The following is a 19,776-nucleotide window of genomic DNA, read 5'->3' as shown; positions in this document are numbered from 1 at the left end:
CCTTCTTTCTCTAGACTAGCCATTCCCAATTCCTGCAACCGTTCCTCGTATGTTTTAGTCTCCAGTTCTCACCGATGAGATCTCACTGCTTCTCTCTTCCCCGCCGAACATTCTGCAAATGCAGAATGATTGAAAACAGAACGATGCATCCTGTCCAGGGCAGGAAAGCTCTTCAGGGCAGGTTAGATGAGATTCAAAGCTGGCTGGCAATATATTGCCTCTGTTGTGAATCTCACCTCCTCATTGTGCACGTGTGGACACGCCCATGCACTGATTTCTGGGCGTGGAGCAGACCACCTCTCCTTATGACGCACCCTTCTGTTCCTCATGCAGACGTCCTCTCTTCATACTTTTCTCTCTCATTCAAACAGCAAATAGTAAAACAGGAGTAGATGGTTCCTACCAGAGGAAGATATAATTTTCAGTTTAATTAGAAATTAAACCGGGAGTTGGAGATAGTTCATTGGTGCCCTTGGAAGGGTCCCTCCCCCCTTTGAAGGGATTGTCGTATTTAAAAATGAATCTTTATTGCCAGGAATACTAGGCGCTATTGAGGAAGACAGTATAGGAATTTTAAAAATATGGTTGTGTTCCCAAAAGGCTTGGAAAAACTCTTAGCTTTGGAAAATATATGCAAAAAAAATTCATACAGCTAGTTTGTGAATTAAGATCATGTTGTGAGCCTGCCCAACCCGATCGTAAATCGTAAGGGTTGTAAAGAGGGCCGCTCACGTGTCTGACCTGATTTTATGAACTTTTTTGTGGGGGTCATCAAGTGAATACAGTGACATCCCCCTCCCCCAGCTATTGGAATCCAGATCATAGGTCCCCGCCCTCCGCCCCCCCTCCTTACAGGTCTATCGTAACTTTGAATGGTTGCTTAGTGACTGGTCATATGTTGAGGCCTATTTGCATTAATACTAGCCTGCATGTTGCATATTCCCTGTGTGAGCATTTATTTTTATTTGTGTGTGTGTGTGTGTATGTGTGTATAATTGATTTTTTAACACAGCATAAATCACTCGATAATTAGTAAACAGTGTGTTGCCTGGGTAACATTCTTTCTGGCTGTGCCACGTGCAGCTGATGCTTTGCTTTGCTTTCTTGCTAGTCCTCTACTGTAGTCTCCTGGCAAGTGCTCAGAGCGAAGCTGAGAAGGAGAGGATTATGGGAAAGATGGAGTCAGACCCTGAATTGTCCAAATTCCTGTATCAGCTGCATGAAACCGAGAAGGAAGATTTGATCCGGGTAAGAAATTTATAGTAACGAGTGGAGGAATCTTGTGAAAAGTATGGTTGCATCAAGGCAGGTTAATCCAGAACCAGTATTGACTTTACAGCTGCGCTGCGTAACTTATAGTTTCTGTGTATAGCATCGCTACATTAAGAAACTTGCAGGATTTACTTACTTACAAAACAAATGACTATTCATTTAATATTGCAGCCTTCTAACCTCTACCATTTTTCTCTCATTTGTTTCTGCATCCCTACACATTGAGTGACTATGCAGTTGTCTGCTGTAATTGTAAAATGACCCCGATAGTTCACTGGGGCTTATTCCTTGGGAAGGATATTTAAGATTATAGCCTTAACTGATTGAAAGTCACAAATATTTGCTATTGGCAAAACAGAAGCTTCCGAGACCCCCACTCACCCATCACCAAAAAAATCCCCCTTCAGATGAGAATGCTGTTTAGGTTTTTTTTTTTTTAAAAAAGATCTTTCTGGCATTCCTTGTTAGAATGAAGATTAAACCAACTTGTCTTTGTCTTCCTCTTTTAGGAAGAACGCTGTCGCAGGGAGCGCGTCCGTCAGTCCCGCATGGACACTGACCTAGAGACCATGGATCTGGACCAAGGAGGAGAGGTAATTTGGAGAGTGTAGTGGTTTGAGGGAGCTGCAGGCCGGCTGGTGCCTCAATTTTCTGTCCCTATCTAAAGTCCTCTTCCAGTGAGATTTGCCCCGGTTGTCTTCTTCAATCCCAGGCGCTGGCTCCTCGGCAAGTGTTGGACCTGGAGGACCTCGTGTTTGCCCAAGGAAGCCACTTCATGGCCAACAAGCGATGCCAACTGCCGGATGGTTCTTTCCGCAAGCAGCGCAAAGGCTACGAGGAAGTTCACGTCCCTGCCCTTAAGCCCAAGCCCTTTGGATCGGAAGAGGTGAGTCACCCTCTCATTTCCCTTCTGGGACTCTGTTTTGTGAACTTGGCCTCACGGTCGTTTCTCTTCTCCCTCCATCCTCTTCCTCAGCAACTAGTTCCCGTGGAGAAGCTCCCCAAATACGCCCAGGCTGGATTCGAAGGGTTCAAAACCCTCAACAGGATTCAGAGCAAGCTCTACCGCGCTGCGCTCGAGACGGACTTGAATCTGCTACTCTGTGCGCCCACGGCAAGTGTCGCCTTTCTCTTCCTCCACCTGAGTTTTCCCCACCGAGATGCCCTTCGGTGGGCTGAGTTAGAAGCTCTTCCCCCCCCCCACTCTCTCATCCCTACCCTAGAGTAATTCTGGTGCGAGTTGTAGTCCAGAACACCTGGAAAGCAAAGGCTGCTCTCTGCTTTGTTTCTGAGTATTTTGTTAGAGGGCGGTCTGTGGGGAAGGGGCTGGGGGGTGGTCAGCCAGAATGAGGGTTTGCTGCCCTGACTCCCTCTCACAATCCAGGGTGCAGGGAAGACGAACGTGGCTTTGATGTGCATGCTGCGTGAGATCGGAAAGCACATCAATCTTGACGGGACAATCAACATCGATGACTTCAAAATTATCTACATCGCACCCATGAGGTCCTTAGTGCAGGAGATGGTGGGCAGCTTTGGAAAGGTAAGGAGCTATTTCTGAGTTTGCAGAAGACATGCGCACGGGTCAGCACAAGTGGGGCACAGCTGGGATGAGGGGAGGCCACCGGTTGTGCTAAAACCAGCTATATTTTATGTTTACTTCATTATTTTATGATATTGATGGCTCGCCCAAATTTTAATGGACTTTAGTTGGCCTAAATAGTCCCCAAAAAATGCACTAAAGCCAACATCAAAAGGCAGAAATGAACACTCAAAATCCCTGGTACATCACTTGGTTGGGGCCAGAATAGCTGCTGGAGCAGTGCTGCTTTAGGCAAGGAGGTGAACTTCATCTGATCTGTTTTTGAAACGAATGTGGAATTGTTTCAAAAATGTCTTCTTTAAAAGTGTGGGCCGTTTGTTACTAAATGTCAGTTCTCTTCCTCCTCGTAGCGCTTGGCCACTTACGGCATCACTGTGGCTGAGCTGACTGGTGACCACCAGTTGTGCAAGGAAGAAATCAATGCCACCCAGATCATCGTCTGCACCCCGGAGAAATGGGACATCATCACGCGCAAAGGAGGGGAGCGCACCTACACCCAGTTGGTGCGCCTCATTATCTTGGTGAGTTGGTCCTCGAGCCTCTGGCCAGGACCAGACAGCAGCCCTGGTTGTGTGATCCATTGGAACAGCACTAGCAGTAGCATTTAGACTTCTGTGCCACTTCACAGTTCCCTACAGCCCTCTCTTTGCTTTACTGAGTCATCCTCTTGCCCCAACCATCGGGGGCCTCATTTACCCACCTTGGAAAGATGGAAGGCTGAGTCAACCTGGTCAGGATCAAACTCCTGGCAGTAGGGCAGAGTCAGCCTGCAATACTGCCTTCTAACCACTGTGCCACCCTTGCTCTTGGCAACTCTACTTCTCTTGGCTTGCTATGCATAAAGGTCACACTTTCTCCTCTGGGCAGGATGAGATCCACCTTCTCCATGACGACCGGGGGCCGGTTCTGGAAGCCTTGGTGGCCAGAACCATCCGCAACATCGAGATGACTCAGGAGGACGTCCGGCTGGTTGGGCTCAGTGCCACCCTGCCAAACTACGAGGATGTGGCTACCTTCCTGAGGGTGGAGCCCACCAAAGGACTGTTCTACTTTGACAACAGGTATGTGGCAGAAGGCGGGGAGTTACGCTGAACGGTTACTGGGTATTATGCAGGGCGTAACTGGTGACACCGGGCTGTCTAGCCGATCTCTAAACTGCCCAGTTTGCAGACAGTTCTGAGTAGCTTGACCCACAAAAGCTTTGCAATCAACAATGAAGCCCAGTGGATCCTGCCTCCTGGAGGGAACAGCAGCTAAACTGCCTCCCCCGCCAGCAAAAACAGGCCTACAGCTATTTTCATCCACTAAATTAAAGAGAAGGGAAGGGAGGTTGTAATAATCATCTTTTCAAGGCTGGGAGTCAATTTGGAAAGGGGCTGGTTGGCTGGCGCAGAGGTAAGATATTTACTCCTGGATCCTGTTTGAAACTAAAAATTGCAGGCAGTCCTCGACTTACAACCATTTGTTTAGTGACCATTCAAAGTTACCACGGCACTGAATAAAGTGACTTAAGACTGTTTTTCGTACAACGGTTGCAGCATCCCCAGGGAGATGTGATCAAAATTCAGATACTTGGCAGCCAGCATGTATTTATCCTGGGGTCACGTGATCCCCTTTTGTGACCTGACAAGCAAAGTCAAACGGAGAAGCCAGATTCGCTTAACAGCCGTGTTACTAAATTAACAGCTGCAATGATTTTGCTTAACAACTGTGGCAAGAAAAGTGGTAAAATGAGGCAGAACAGTTCTTTTGCTTAGCAAGGAAATATTGGGCTCAGCTATGGTTGTAAATCAAGAACTACTATTTAATATAATGTGTATGTATATATTTCTATCTATGAGTCCATCATGACATCTATCTATCTATCTATCTATCTATCTATCTATCTATCTATCTATCTATCTATCTATCTATGTCTTTCTCTATATCTATGTATCTATGTCTATGTATCTATGTCTGTGTCTATCGATGTCTGTCTCTATATCTATGTGTCTATGTATCTGTCTGTATCTATGTCTATATGTATCTCTGTATCTATCATCTATCTATCTATCTATCTATCTATCTATCTATCTATCTATCTATCTATCTATCTATATCTATCTATATGTCTGTCTATCTCTGTCTCTATCTCTGTCTCTCTATCTATCTATCTATCTATCTATCTATCTATCTATCTATCTATCTATCTATCTATCTATCCCACCTTTATTATTTTTGCAAATGACTCAAGGCAGTGAGTGTATTCGACACACCTCCCTCCTCTCATTTTCCCCTACAACAACAACAACAACAACTCTGTGAGGTGGGTTGGGCTGAGACAGAGCATGACTGGCCCAAGGTCACCCAGCTGACTTTCATGGCTAAGGCAGGACTAGAACTCACAGTCTCCTGGTTTTTAGCTTGGTGCCTTAAACTGCTAACTGATTTTTTTTATGATGTGGACAACAATTTAGAACAAACCTACGAAGTGGATTAGCAAGGTAGTAGAGTGAGGGGGAAAATTATTTGATCCCCTGCTGATTTTGTACGTTTGCCCACTGACAGACAAATGATCAGTCTATAATTTTAATGGTAGATTTATTTTAACAGTGAGAGACAGAACAACAACAACAACATCCAGAAAAATGCATTTCAGAAAAAAAATTGCATTTTAATGAGTGAAATAAGTATTTGATCCCCTATCAATCATCAAGATTTCTGGCTCCCAGGTGCCTTTTATACAGGTAATGAGCTGCGATTAGGAGCATTCTCATAAAGGGAGCGTTCCCAATCTTAGCTTGTTAAACTGTATAAAAGACACCTGTCCACAGAAGCAATCAAACAAGATTCCAAACTCTCCACCATGGCCAAGACCAAAGAGCTGTCCAAGGATGTCAGGCACAAGATTGTAGACCTACACAAGGCTGGAATGGGCTACAAGACTGTCGCCAAGCAGCTTGGTGAGAAGGTGACAACAGTTGGTGCGATATTTCGCAAATGGAAGAAACACAAAATAACTGTCAATCTCCCTCGGTCTGGGGCTATATGCAAGATCTCACCTTGTGGAGTTTCAGGGATCGTGAGAAAGGTGAGGAATCATCCCAGAACTTCCTCGGAGGACTTTGTCAATGATCTGAAGGCAGCTGGGACCATAGTCACCAAGAAAACAATTGGTAACACACCACCGTGAAGGACTGAAATCCTGCAGCACCTGCAAGGTCCCTTTGCTCAAGAAAGCCCATGTATAGGCCTGTCTGAAGTTTGCCAATGAACATCTGAATGATTCAGAGGAGAACTGGCTGAAAGTTGTGGTCAGGGGAGAGCAAAATCGAACACTTTGGCATCAACTCAACTTTAGCATTAGGAGAAGGAGGAATTCTGCCTGTGGCCCCAAGAATATCATCCCCACCGTCAAACATGGAGATAGAAACATTATGCTTTGGGGGGGCAGTTCTGCTAAGGGGACAGGACAACTTCACCGCATCAAAGGGATGATGGAAGGGGCCATGTACCATCAAATCTTGGGTGAGGACCTCTTTCCCTTAGCCAGGGCATTAAAAATGGGTCGTGGATGGGTCTTCCAGCGTGACCCAAAACACACGGCCAAAGCAACAAAAGAGTGGCTGAAGAAGAAGCACATTAAGGTCCTGAAGTGGCCTAGCCAGTCTCCAGACCTTAATCCCACAGAAAATCTGCGGAGGGAGCTAAAGGTTTGAGCTGCCAAATGTCAGCCTCGAGACCTTAATGACTTGGAGAGGATCTACAAAGAACAGTGGGACGAAATCCCTCCTGAGCTGTGTGCAAAACTGGTGGCCAACTACAAGAAACGTCTGACCTCTGTGGTTGCCAACAAGGGTTTTGCCACCAAGTATTAAGTCATGTTTTGCGAAAGGGTCAAATACTTATTTCACTCATTAAAATGCAAATCAATTTATATAACTTTTTTGAAATGTGTTTTTCTGGATTTTTTTGGGTTGTTATTCTGACTATCACTGTTAAAATAAACCTACCATTGAAATTACAGGCTGATCATTTCTTTGTCAGCGGGCAAACGTACAAAATCAGCAGGGGATCAAATAATTCTTTCCCTCACTGTAAGTCCTGAGAGAGAGAAATATAATATTGGTTACCATGTTCTTGTCAAACAGAACAAGGAATTGTACAAAGTATGTCTTGGATAGAAACACCTTTTTACATCTCTAATTTAAGATTTACAAGGCTAGCTGCTGTCGTCTTCATCTCTCTGAATTCTGCCCGTCTCCTTGTAGCTTTCGCCCAGTTCCTCTGGAGCAGACCTATGTGGGAATTACAGAGAAGAAAGCCATCAAGCGCTTTCAGATTATGAATGAAATCGTGTATGAGAAGATCATGGAGCATGCTGGGAAGAACCAGGTACGATGGGTTGGACTTCCTTTCATTTCCCCTTATATTTAGCCTTTTTGCTATTAAGGGATTGTAAAACTAGATATATTGTCATTTGTCTTTGGCGCCCTCTAGTGTTTTTCATTGCAAGCTCAGTGCCACTCTGAGCGATTCTGATTAATCGTTCTGCTTCTGATGCTTGTAAACCAGGTGCTCGTGTTCGTCCACTCCAGAAAGGAGACGGGGAAGACAGCGCGAGCCATCAGAGACATGTGTCTGGAGAAAGACACGCTAGGCCTCTTCCTGCGAGAGGGCTCTGCTTCCACGGAGGTCCTGAGGACAGAGGCAGAGCAATGCAAGGTATTTTATTCTCCCAACACTTTCCATGCTGATTTCAAGAGAGGCTTTGAACAAAGCACCTGTAAAACAATAAATCTGAATGAAGGCAAATCTACGCGCCCCAGGATAACTGTCAACCGTCCCAGCTTGGTCAGTTAGAAAAGAGAGACTTTCGAGGGCACGGTTTGCCAAAATGAAAACAATCCTGGACTTACATTTGGGTACTTGAGATGGAAGTTGACACACACTTTGCTAAAGCCAAGTGGTTACAGTAGAAGTAAAGCTGGATCTAACGTTTTTGGGCTCAAGGCATATGGCTAACTTTTCCCTTCTTCTCTGAGTATCCAGTTGGGTGTTAACGAATTGTTTGGGTAACAATCTTTGTCTTCACGGGCTGGTTGGATTCTTCATTCCACAGTATGACCTTGGAACGGCTCTTGCGGGAGGGTCCGATCCTTAGTTTCAATTCCTCTCATACTAACCCCCCATCCCACTCCACAACTCTCTGCCCTTCAAGCATGGCAGGCTGCCAGCAGGAAGTGCATAGCGTAGCTGTCCATGCTGCTGACATCGGATGTTCTTGCTTGACATCATAGGGAGATGTAGCCTTCCTTTAACTCGTATATTATTTTTGGAGCTAGAATTAGTGGACGCTGGGGGGAGTAGGGGGAATGTATCTCAAGACTGTAATAAGAGAAGAGAAGAATTTGGCGGGTTGTTAAACAGGAGGGAAAGTGCATTTTAAACTAATTGGAGAATGTGATTTATGACGTTTAAATTAAGGGAGGGAACCATACGATGTGTTCAGGGGAGGAGAATTCAGATCTTGGCTTCTAATATATACATGCGGAAGCTATGCGAGTATAATAAAAGATTCTTTAAGGTAAACAAGGCCTTGAAGTTCTTTGAAGTACTGCATTTGTCCGAACCGTGACAGTAGCAGGATGGCAGCCCTGACAATAATGTTGCAGGATCCAATCTGAGTCGGTCACCGGGGACCAGAAGTTTATTGTTGCAAGCATTTTGGACCTGTGCCGGAGCCCGTCCTTGGGAAACATCTCTCCCTCCCCACCCTCAGCCCGTCCGTGGAGAAAGAGAAGTGTCCCGAGGACGGGCTCCGGCACGACTCCGAAAGCTCGGAAGACTTAAGCCTCTGGTCCTGGTGAGCCACCCAGGTTGGATACTGCAATGATAGGCCCATCTCAACAATGATGTGCAAAGTACAGATAGTCCTTGACTCACCACAGTTCACTTAGTGACTGCTCGAAGTTGCAACGGCACTGGAAAAAGTGACTTACAACCATTTTTTACACTTGTGACCATTGCAGCATCCCCAGGGTCGGGGGATCAAAATTCAGACGCTTGGCAACTGGTTCGTATTTATGACGGTTGCAGCGTCCCAGGATCATGTGATCCCCTTTTGTGACCTTACAGGCAAAGTCAGTGGGGAAGCCAGATTCACTTGACGACCGTGTTACTGATTAAACAACTGCAGTGGTTCATTTAACAACTGTGGCAAGAAATGCTGTAAAATGGGGCAAAATTCACTTAACTATCTCGCTAAGCCACAGAAATTTTGGCTCAGTGGTGGTCGTAGGTCGAGGACTACCTGTATTATAGAACATCCAAGATAGAAGATAGAGCCGTATTTCTAAAAGATGCAGCTTTTGCCCTTTTTAAAAAAACTTTTAATAGAGAATTGTACTTGTTTCTTCTTATTAGCCAAAGTCATCGTATCCCTTGGATTGGCACAGTCAGCAAGCCTCCCTCAGCCCTTTAAGGCAGGGGTAGGAAAACTTGGCTCTTTTATGACTTGTGGACTTCAACTCCCAGAATTCCTCAGCCAGCCACACTGAGGGGACAGGGAGAGGTTTCCAAGCTGAGCCAGGCTGGTTCAGGAATTCTGGGAGTTGAAGTCCACGAGTCATGAGGGGGCCATAGTTCCACCATGCTGGCTCAGGGATTCTGGGAGTTGAAGAGCCAAGGTTGCCTACCTCTGCCTTAAAGGGGTGGTGGGCACCTAAAAAATACTTTCTGGCTTTTTTCAAATCATTGCAATCATTGGCATTAAATTGGGAGGAATTTTCTTCTTTGTTTTCTAACAACCTTGCTGTTTTCTCCCTTACAGAATTTGGAACTTAAAGACTTGCTGCCCTATGGATTTGCCATTCACCACGCGGGCATGACCAGGGTGGATCGGACACTGGTGGAAGATTTGTTTGCAGACAAGCACATTCAGGCATGGCAGCACTTCGCGGAATAATGAATTCCCTGTTGTTGAATGTCTTAAAATACTTAAAAGGCAAAGAAGGCTCAGAATGTACTTGGATTATTTGGGGGCTACTGTAGATTTTTGTTCTCAGGGAAGATTAGATGTGAAGGGCTGTTCTATTCCCCTCGGGGGATGAGTCTGAATGAGGAGTATTTTGCCACGATGCGTGGTCCTTGACTTATGACTACAGTTGGGGGCTGGGATTTCCATTGCTAAGCAAGGTCGTTGTTAAAGCCAGTCATGTCCAATTTTATGGCCTTTTTGCCGTGGTTGTTGAGCAAATCAATGCATTTGTTAAGTGAATCATGTTGTTAAGTGAGTGAGTGGCTTCCTCCATTGACTTCGCTTGTGGGAAACCAACTGGGAAGGTTGTAAGGAATCATGTGACCCCAGGACACTGGAACCCTCATATGCCGGGCACCGAGTGCCTGAATTTTGATCACGTGACCGTGCAACCATTCATAAGTGTGAGGCCTGATTGTAAGTCAATTTTTTGAGTGCCCTACCTACTATAGGTAGTCAGTTATAACTTGACTACCTATATTAGTTGCGTAAAAATTAAATGAAATTATGTGTGATCAAAATTAATTATTGCAAAGACATCTCTTAACTGGGCTTTTACTGATATTGCATTTTACACAGAGATTAGAAGCTGTATTAGATCTAAAGTTTGTTCATCTCCTGGGCGTTCTTCTCTTTACAGGTTCTGGTCTCCACGGCAACCTTAGCTTGGGGTGTTAACCTCCCTGCTCACACGGTCATCATCAAAGGGACGCAGATTTACAGCCCCGAGAAAGGCCGCTGGACTGAGCTGGGTGCCCTGGACATCTTGCAGGTAAATCCTGCTCACGAGTTGGAACGCTCCAGAATGCAGTGCATTTAAATGTTCAGAGCTCCTTTCTTTCCTATCACAAGAAATTTGTCTGGCATGCTTAAAACCCTATACCAGGTCCTGTGCGTGTGTCTCAAGATGTGGTGTGTTTTGTTTAGATGTTGGGTCGTGCTGGAAGACCTCAGTACGACACGAAGGGCGAGGGGATCCTCATCACGTCCCATGGCGAGCTGCAGTACTATCTATCTCTTCTCAACCAGCAGCTTCCTATTGAGAGCCAGATGGTGGCCAAGCTCCCAGATATGCTAAATGCAGAGGTTGTGCTGGGCAACGTCCAGAATGCAAAGGTGAGGATGGGGTGCCCATATCTGGCTGCTCTGGAAATGTTCCTTGGTTGGCAGTCTTTGCACAGGATGTACGTGAAAATAAGAAAAGGTAGTTGGCACTCGGCTGCCATTTTGTAATCTATTCCGTATGGAATAGCAAACGGCAGGCTACAGTTTTAAAAAATAAACAAATGGTTAGGTTGGAGTTCAGTAACAGTACAGAACAGCCATCAGCAGACCCATAGAGATAAGCAGAATCTGCATACCATTCAAAGGAGATCAAAGTGGAAGCAAAAAGACCAGAACAACTCATCGCCAGCAGTCAACCCCCAGATAAGCAGAGATTATGTTAGCTAACAATCAAGAGATTATGTTAGCTAACAATCAAGTTGTAAAACAATACCCAAGTAAAGGGATTACCAACTCAGACAAACAGCAAAAAAACAGCTCAATCGAGGAACTATCCAGAAGAAGCAAAAAAACAACAACACTCCCTCCAACAGTGGTAGGCAAGCCATTCCTTTCTAGTGCTGATGATGCTTCCTAGTTTGGTAACGAGATGTCTCGAGAAAACAACCAAGCTCAGAGAGCACCAAGGACCCCACAGAATATATAGTCAGGGCTACGAACACTTCTCCAACTGCAGTCTTTTACCCTGGGTGAAGAGCATACAGGACAATTTCTGCTTTTGTTTGTTCCTGTTTGCATTTTGAATTCTGCATTCCAACTGCTGGTAAGATGTCCCTCTCGCTGACCTGCTCTCGGATGTCTCTGCCTAGCGTAGATTTCCTCCGTGTGTGTTCCTACTTCAATGCTTTTAGTATCTGCAGCAAGCTTTTTGAGCCCTGGTGCCTTCCTAATGTCTTGAGATCTGCTGGCATAGAATTTGGGGAGTTACATTTCCAGCCCATCCAAGGATATCAGGACGAGGAAGATTTATCTCAGGAGGGCTTGGAGCATCACTGCCAATTCTTGCAGATGTTTCTTTGTGCCCAGTTTTATTGTAGCGCCTATCAGCCTACAACTGAGAAAGATTTAGTTTGTTCCAGTTACCAAAAAATAAAATAAAAATCTCCCCCTTTTGTCTCTTTCCCTGCCTCCCCTCTGACCTTGTCACGATGCTCTTTTACTCATTTGTTTTCTTTCTGGGGCCACCCTCTCATGAAGGGTCTAATGGAGTTGAACAGCTGCCATAAATTTAAATATAAAAATAAGAAAGCAACTCTGGGTGGCTTTCAGTGGGTTAAAAGCAAAAGCAAAAGCAGAAATAAAAGCATTTGTGCCAGGGGACTGTCCCACACTCAGATTTCTTTTACCTGACTGTTGCCTTGGTTGTGTTCTTCTTTCTGTTCCTCAAGGCCAGGGGTGGGCAACCTTAAACACTCAAAGAGCCCCTCGGACCCCTTTCCCAGAGAAAAGAAAACACTGGGAGCCAGAAAACTCACTCGTGCGAGGGGGGTGGGGGTAGAGCTTGATTGAAGAATTTAATTAAAAAGAAATAGAGGCTGCTGTGCATGAATTCTCTCTCTCCCTCCCTCCCTCCCTCCCTCCCTCCTCTCTTCCTCTCTCCGATCTTCTGCTCACCTGGCAAGCTGGCTTCACGCTGTTCTCTGACAAGCTGACACACCTTATTGGACTGGCTCTCCTGAGCTGCTGCTTTCTGCTGCCTCCTGCGGAGACGCAGCAAAGGCAGGAGCCCCACCCAATAAGTTTGTCAGCTTGTTTTAGAACAGCGTGAGGCTAATCTCTTTTTTACACACACACACACACGCACACGCACAGAGAGAGAGAGAGACAGAGAGAGAGAGAAGGGAAGCGCAAGTGCCTCCCTCTCCTCCCTCTCCAAATGGCGGAAGACGACTGGCAGCCGCAGGAGAAGGCTGAAAGAGCCACATGCGGCTCCAGAGCCGCGGGTTGCCAGCCCGTGCTCAAGGCCATTCCTTACATCCTCTCTGCTCTCTGACTTTTTTTCCTTTTAGTATAGTCTATGAGCCTACTTTCCACACCGTACTGGTGTTCGGAGCAGGAGTCGTCAATGCCATTTCATTCCCTGTCCCTTGTAGCATTTCAGAGATTGATAGTCCCTGTGTGCTTCCTATTTGGGCTGTTGTAGGATGCAGTGAACTGGCTTGGCTACACTTACCTCTACATACGAATGCTGAGATCTCCAAATCTCTACGGCATCTCCCACGACGACATGAAAGGAGACCCGTTGCTGGACCAGCGCCGACTGGACTTGGTGCACACGGCAGCCCTGATGCTGGACAAAAACAATTTAGTCAAATATGATAAGAAGACTGGGAATTTCCAGGTTAGTACGGAGATGTTTCAGGTTACTTTGCCTCAGCAAATTCCATCAGCCTCTGTTAAGGGTCTGGCCATAAATCATCACTTGTGTTGGTGATTGGCGAAGAGACCTGGTGACCTGATGGCTAGCATGCAGTGTTGCAGATTAAGTCACAGCTCACTTCAGGAGTTCGATCCTGATCAGCTCAAAGTTGACTCGGCCTTCCATCCTTCTGAGGTCGGTAAAATGAGGACCCAGATTGTTGGGGGCAACATGCTGACTCTGTAAACCTCTTAGAGAGGGCTGTAAAGCACTGTGAAATGGGTTTATAAGTCCAAGTGCTGTTGCTATCGTGTACGAGGCCCAAAGTATCTCGTACATTTCCATTTCATTTTATTTCTAAAGCTGCCCACTCTCTTGCAATTGTGGGCAGCTTACAGAGAATTACTAAAATTGAAAAAGACCACAACAATAAAAGACAAATACTACAGAGAGGGGGAAAAGAACCAAGATAAAATATACAACAGTTAAAAATTGCATCATGCTCGCAAAATAATAACTGACACCACCCGTCATCCTGTCTTTAGAGTTTGCAAAAAGAGCCAAACAGCAATGCTGCTGTTTGCAGCAGCATTGTGACTGGACTTTGGTGGGATGCTGTTCCAGAAGGCAGGCAAGACCACAAAATATACAAAAATTTGCTCGGTGAGACTCGTGCAGTTCAGCCTCAGTGCTGTTGCTGTAATGAAATTTAACAAGGGAGTTACGACAGGTTCGAGCCTGTGAAAAGCATGGCGCGGCAGCATTGCCACGTGATGAGACGGGCGGCAAACAAATCTAATCAATAAAAATAAAAATCTTCCTGTAAAGCTAGGTCGCCCAGTTTGCAAGTCATCCAGATTGTCAGCAGCTTCAAGATATAAGGAAGCGCTGCTCCACACAAAGCTTAGTTAACACAAACCTTTTTGCCTGCAAAACTTGTGACACACACAGAGAGAGAGAGAGACACACACACACACACACCCTACCTTCAGTGGCTTTAGAACAACAGCATTGCAATGCATAGCTCTGCGTACAGTTGATGCTTCCTTCTCCCCATGTTAGCTGCTCCTTCCCCAATCGTTCTTCTCCCTCCGCAGGTGACCGAGCTGGGCCGCATTGCCAGCCACTACTACATCACCAACGACACCATACAAACCTACAATCAGCTGCTCAAGCCCACCTTGAGTGAGATTGAACTCTTCCGCGTCTTCTCTCTGTCCTCCGAGTTCAAGAACATCACCGTGAGAGAGGTATGAAGTCAGAGGTGACGTTTCCTTCCTGCCAATCTTGTTATCTTCACTATTGGGCTAATACTGGGACAGTCACATTCTGCAACTCCTCCGGTATTTTTGCATCTCTCCAAGAGCTTTCTCCAACTCCTGCTTTTATCAGGGGAGGAGGATAATATTACTGCCTTATTTTCGGCGCTTGTTTTCCATCTTTCAGGGATTAAAATAGTTTTGAATGTTAACAGAGCTATTGTTGCTTAGCTCCCTTCACGAAAATAAGTGTGCCCATTTCTAAATGTCTGGCATTCTAGATGTCCCTCCACAAGAACCTCACAGTCCTTTCATTTATATATTATTTTTTTTACAGAATCTAGCCACAATTTTTGCTTTCAAGTGTAGCCCTTTGTTGCTCATGTTTTACCTTTGGAAATGGATTGACTTAAGATGGGCAGAGGTAGGGGTGATTTGCAGTAATTCACCCATCACCTTAGCCAGTTGATTCCCGAATGACAGCCAAATTGTAGTGCTGAAAGGAAAAAGGGGATCAGAAAAGCTCCATCCTAGTCCTTGAAACTAAATTCTGAACTCAGCATTCTTTATTGTTATGCAGTGAGTCTCACACAGCAGATTCCAGTTGGTGGAACTCTAATAAAAATAAAACACTTTTTTTTCTTGTTGAAGGTCTGTCCACTTTAGCCTGACAGGGGTGATTCACTTTCCCCCTTTTCCCCCCTCTCTCCTAATCTTTGCAGGAAGAGAAACTGGAGCTTCAGAAGCTGCTTGAAAGGGTCCCGATTCCAGTCAAAGAGAGCATTGAGGAGCCAAGCGCTAAGGTACGTTTTTCCAAGTCCTGTGGGAAAGTCTGGACTTGCTTATATTTTACAGTGCATGTCTATTTTTGGTCTGTTCATACACACATATTGCCAAGTGCCTAGAAGACTGAATGGGAGATTCAGATGAATAGGCAGTATGTTCTAGTTCAGTGATGGAGAAACGTTTACAGACCGAGGGCCCAAACCGCAACCCAAAACCCACTTATTTATTGCAGGGCTGCATCAGCGCTGCGGTTCCCTCAGGGAGGGCGGGGTGTGCGTCCCAGTGGGTGGGCATGGCCAGGGTGGTCACAGCAGCCTGGGTGGGTGTGGCCAGGTAGGCATGGCCACCCCGTTACTCTAACACAGACATGTCAAACACAAGGCCCGGGGGCCGGATCCGGCCCGCGAAGTGGTTTCATGCGGCCCGCGAAGCCATCCTGGAAACAGTGAGGGAACGGCCCCCACTGCCTTGGCTCTGGCCCAGAGACCCTCCTTCTGCCAGAGACCCCCAGATCTGTCCCACTCCTGCCCAGGCCCCCATCGGCACCCTTGATGCAAATGATGTAGAGCTGGCCACACCCACCCAGGAGGCCATATGCACTCTAGCCACGCCCACCCAGTAGGCCACGCCCACCCAGGCCATACCCACCCGGCCCCCTGAGGGCAACCGCAATGCTGATGCGGCCCTCAATGAAATTGAGTTTGACACCCCTGCGAGTCTAACATTTCTACATGAGGTTGCTAGCTGGCCATTTTGCCTGCTTTGTGCTGGGCGGGGCTGGTGCTCCGGGCGGCGGCAGTGGCGCCCTAAGGGACCTGCCTGAGCTGCTAGTGGCGGCGGTGCATGTGCCCACAGAGGGGGCTCTGAGTGCTGCCTCTGGCACACGTGCCATAGGTTCGCCACCACTGTTCTAGTTGGTTTTGCTTGCGGCAGCCTTTCCTAAGTGTGAGGCTGGAGTCCCAAATTAAGAAAATTCTCTTAAACCCCCCCCCCCCCCCCAAACAGTATCTCCCCTTCTAGAGACAGAAGGAAGGACATGTTCTTGGGAGAGGGCTAAGTTCGTTTTCTCTCCTAGATCAACGTGCTCCTCCAAGCCTTTATCTCTCAGCTGAAACTGGAAGGCTTCGCCCTCATGGCGGACATGGTCTACGTCACTCAGGTGAGTCACAGTTCCAAGATAATTGGATGCCTCTGTAGCTGGGGGTGGCTGTCCTAATGCTGGAGAAGGCTATCCCAGGTTTTCAGGATCTTTGTGGAATCTGGAGATTTGTTTTTTTTTGTTTTTTTTTTTTACTATTTCATGAAATTTAAAATCATAAAGCCTTCGGTGGACTAGAGTCCAGTTTGGTCCATCTCTTGATTGTCCAAGCTTCTTTGGCTCTCAGACAAGGGGGAATGCCTCTGAGGTCTCCTCCTCTGTATGATGGAATGGGAACCTCAGATCCAGATGGTTTAGGATTCAGAAGGCGATGGTTCTGAGATGGGAAATTAAAGGCTCCCTGAGGTGGGATGCACATTATTTTTCCTCTTCCCCTAGGTACCCGTTGCGAACTGAAATTGTCGCTCTGTTTTTGTTTTCTCAGTCTGCTGGGCGGCTCATGCGGGCCATCTTTGAGATAGTCCTTAACCGGGGCTGGGCACAGCTCACCGACAAGACCCTCAACCTTTGTAAGATGATTGACAAGCGAATGTAAGGCGGCTTCTCTTAACTTTTTTTTGTAGCTTCCGTCTGTTAATTTGACCTGCCTATCATATCATTTGTTTCCGTGCCAGAGAAATAACTCAGTTGCTCAGTCTCGGCAATGTTCCATGTGAATATTGCTAGAATGGTTTGAAATAGGGCTTAAGGATTAAGATAGGGAGGGACAGATCTGTTGAATGTACGTATGTTCAACTTCAAAAATAAATATATGTACAGGTAGTCCTTGACTTAGGACCACAACGGAGTCCAGAATTTCCATCGCCAAGCAAGACAGGCATTAAGTGAATTTTGCCAGCTTTTTTGCCACCGTTGTTAAGAGAGTCACTGCAGTTAAGTTAGTAACACGGTGGTTAAGTGAATCTGATAGATAGATAATCTTTATTGTCATTTTTTTTACTATGGGCACAACGGCACACATCAAAAATGAAATTTAGTTGCCTGCTCTCAAAGTGAAACACATACATGACACACACCTAAAACATACCACGTACAGCGTATCTATAGACCCACACCCCTACATATACGTAACAATAAAATATTAAATACTGTCCATCTTCAATACATAACGGAAGGAGGAAGCTTGAGAGTTCACAAGGTTAATGCTGTGTGGAATGAAACTGTGGTTGAATCTGGTTGCTCTGCTACGGATACCACGAAGCCTCCCCTTTGACTTTGCTTGTCAGAAGGTTGCAAAAGGGCATCACGTGATCCCAGGGCGCTGCGACCGTCATAAACACGAGTCAGTTGCCAAGCGTCTGAATTTTGATCATGTGACCCCCAGGGATGCTGCAACGATGGTGTGAAAGACGGTCATACTTTGGTTTCCCTCAAATGATGCAACTGGCTATTGTGATATCTGTGTCCTGGTCTTCTGAATTTTGTCTCTGGGGAGGAACACACTTTTTAAAGGAAAAGTTTTTAACAGTTTGTCAGTAGTGTTAAGTAGGGTTAACAGGGAGAAAGCAGTTGCGTTGTGGAAATGGCAGCATGGGTGTCTTGTATCCTTAAGTATGCTGGGTTCTGGCATATTCCTTGATCAGCATTTTTTTTTTAATCCCATTTATATCCCGCCCTTCTCCGAAGACTCAGGGCGGCTTACAATCTAAGAAGCACAAATCAATGTGCTTAGCAATAGCCTTCATTCTATGTATATGCCTGCTTATTAGGGCTTCCCCCCCAAGCGGCATTTTTACAAAGTCAGCTTATTGCCCCCAACAATCTGGGTCCTCATTTTACCTACCTGGGAAGGATGGAAGGCTGAGTCAACCTTGAAAGCAGTCCTTGCCACCAGAACCTTCTATAAACCTTTTTAATATTCTAATAAGTTCCTCTATTTCCCAAGAGGTCTTGTTAGAAAACGTGAAATGTGACTGCAGCAGTGCAGGCTTCGGAATTCCCACATTAGATGTTGGGAAGAGAATGTTCTATTTTGCACATGTAGACACACATAAGGAACATGTGCACACCCCCAAGATAGTAAAATTAGGGAGTCTTGTAAATGAGAACGAGCAAAGTTGGGTCTCACCGCCCTCGCAAAGGACCACTTTTTTGCCAATAAAAATAAAAGATTCAATAGAATAGAATAGAATAGAATAGAATAGAATAGAATAGAATAGAATAGAATAGAATAGAACTGGAAGGGGCCTTGGAGGTCTTCTAGTCCAGCCCCCTGCTCAAGCAGGAGAACCTATACCATTTCAGATAAGTGACTTTCCAGTCTCTTCTTAAAAATGATCTATTGATGGAGACCACTCAGTAACTAAACAGGGAAGGCTACCATTCAAAAGCATCCAGACGTTCCTGCGCTCCATCTTGCAGCCACTGCCCATTTATTTGTACTTGGTAACTTATTTTTATCACCTAAAATGATTGGAGGTCTTCTAGTCCAACCCCCTGCTCAAGCAGGAAATCCTATACCATTCCAGACAGGAAGCTTTCCAGTCTCTTCTTAAAAACCTCCAGTGATGGAGCACCCACAACTTCTGATGGCAAGCTGTTCCACTGGTTAATTGTCCTCACTGTTAGGAAGTTTCTCCTTAATTCCAGGTTGCTTCTCTCCTTGAATAGATGAAAGGAACTAAACTGTAGCTTTCTAGTATTTCATCTTTTCTAGCCAGGGTTGAGGATTGGATCTTGAGAGATGCAATACTGGAGTTAGCTCAGTTCCCTGCACTGATTCGCATTGTTTCCGGAGATGGCGACAATTGAAGGAAAGCATCTGCTGGATCCTTCTTGTTCCTACAGGTGGCAGTCCATGTGCCCCCTCCGACAGTTCAGGAAATTGCCTGAAGAGGTGGTGAAGAAAATTGAGAAGAAAAACTTCCCATTTGAGCGGCTGTATGACCTGAATCACAACGAAATAGGTCAGTGAGGGAGACGGCAGACAGGAGGGAGTTGCGTAGGGGAGGGCTCCTCCTGTAGGCTGACAAAGGTACTGTATCCCTTTGAAAGGTGCGCATTGCTCAGTTTTGATTCACAACATAGTTGAGTGCACATCTTTGATCCTGAATTAAATGTTTAGATTACGGCTGAATTTAAAGACACCAAAAGCTGAGACAGAAGTCACCTGGCGTTATGTGAATCACCAGAATAAATACCATTTGTAATGAATTTGATATTTCTACGTAAATTAAATTAAAACAGTAAACTCCTGAAGACTATTTGAATACACGATTACAGATCTCTGTTCGATTGTGTTTGAAGTGACACAAAGAT

At 45.7% G+C, this 19,776-nt stretch overlaps 1 protein-coding gene across 1 annotated transcript in view; it reads left to right on the top strand.

Annotated features, from left to right (window-relative positions):
- SNRNP200 (small nuclear ribonucleoprotein U5 subunit 200) overlaps positions 1–19,776 on the top strand; it is a 50,463-nt gene that overhangs the window by 13,013 nt on the left and 17,674 nt on the right. The window contains exons 9-26 of the mRNA XM_083368322.1: positions 1,112–1,248; positions 1,782–1,865; positions 1,985–2,158; positions 2,249–2,386; positions 2,657–2,812; positions 3,223–3,393; positions 3,740–3,933; positions 7,123–7,246; positions 7,427–7,576; positions 9,684–9,794; positions 10,531–10,662; positions 10,818–11,006; positions 13,099–13,296; positions 14,412–14,564; positions 15,296–15,376; positions 16,435–16,518; positions 16,943–17,049; positions 19,306–19,424. Of these exons, the coding sequence (XP_083224448.1) occupies positions 1,112–1,248; positions 1,782–1,865; positions 1,985–2,158; positions 2,249–2,386; positions 2,657–2,812; positions 3,223–3,393; positions 3,740–3,933; positions 7,123–7,246; positions 7,427–7,576; positions 9,684–9,794; positions 10,531–10,662; positions 10,818–11,006; positions 13,099–13,296; positions 14,412–14,564; positions 15,296–15,376; positions 16,435–16,518; positions 16,943–17,049; positions 19,306–19,424 (2,502 nt within the window). The remainder of the gene's footprint in view (positions 1–1,111; positions 1,249–1,781; positions 1,866–1,984; positions 2,159–2,248; positions 2,387–2,656; positions 2,813–3,222; positions 3,394–3,739; positions 3,934–7,122; positions 7,247–7,426; positions 7,577–9,683; positions 9,795–10,530; positions 10,663–10,817; positions 11,007–13,098; positions 13,297–14,411; positions 14,565–15,295; positions 15,377–16,434; positions 16,519–16,942; positions 17,050–19,305; positions 19,425–19,776) is intronic.

This window comes from Vipera ursinii, assembly GCF_947247035.1.
Source record: "Vipera ursinii genome assembly, chromosome: 8".
Classification (NCBI taxonomy): domain Eukaryota; kingdom Metazoa; phylum Chordata; class Lepidosauria; order Squamata; family Viperidae; genus Vipera; species Vipera ursinii.
The sequence above is the reverse complement of the archived record's forward strand: the minus strand, read 5'-3'. Positions and strand labels throughout refer to the sequence as shown.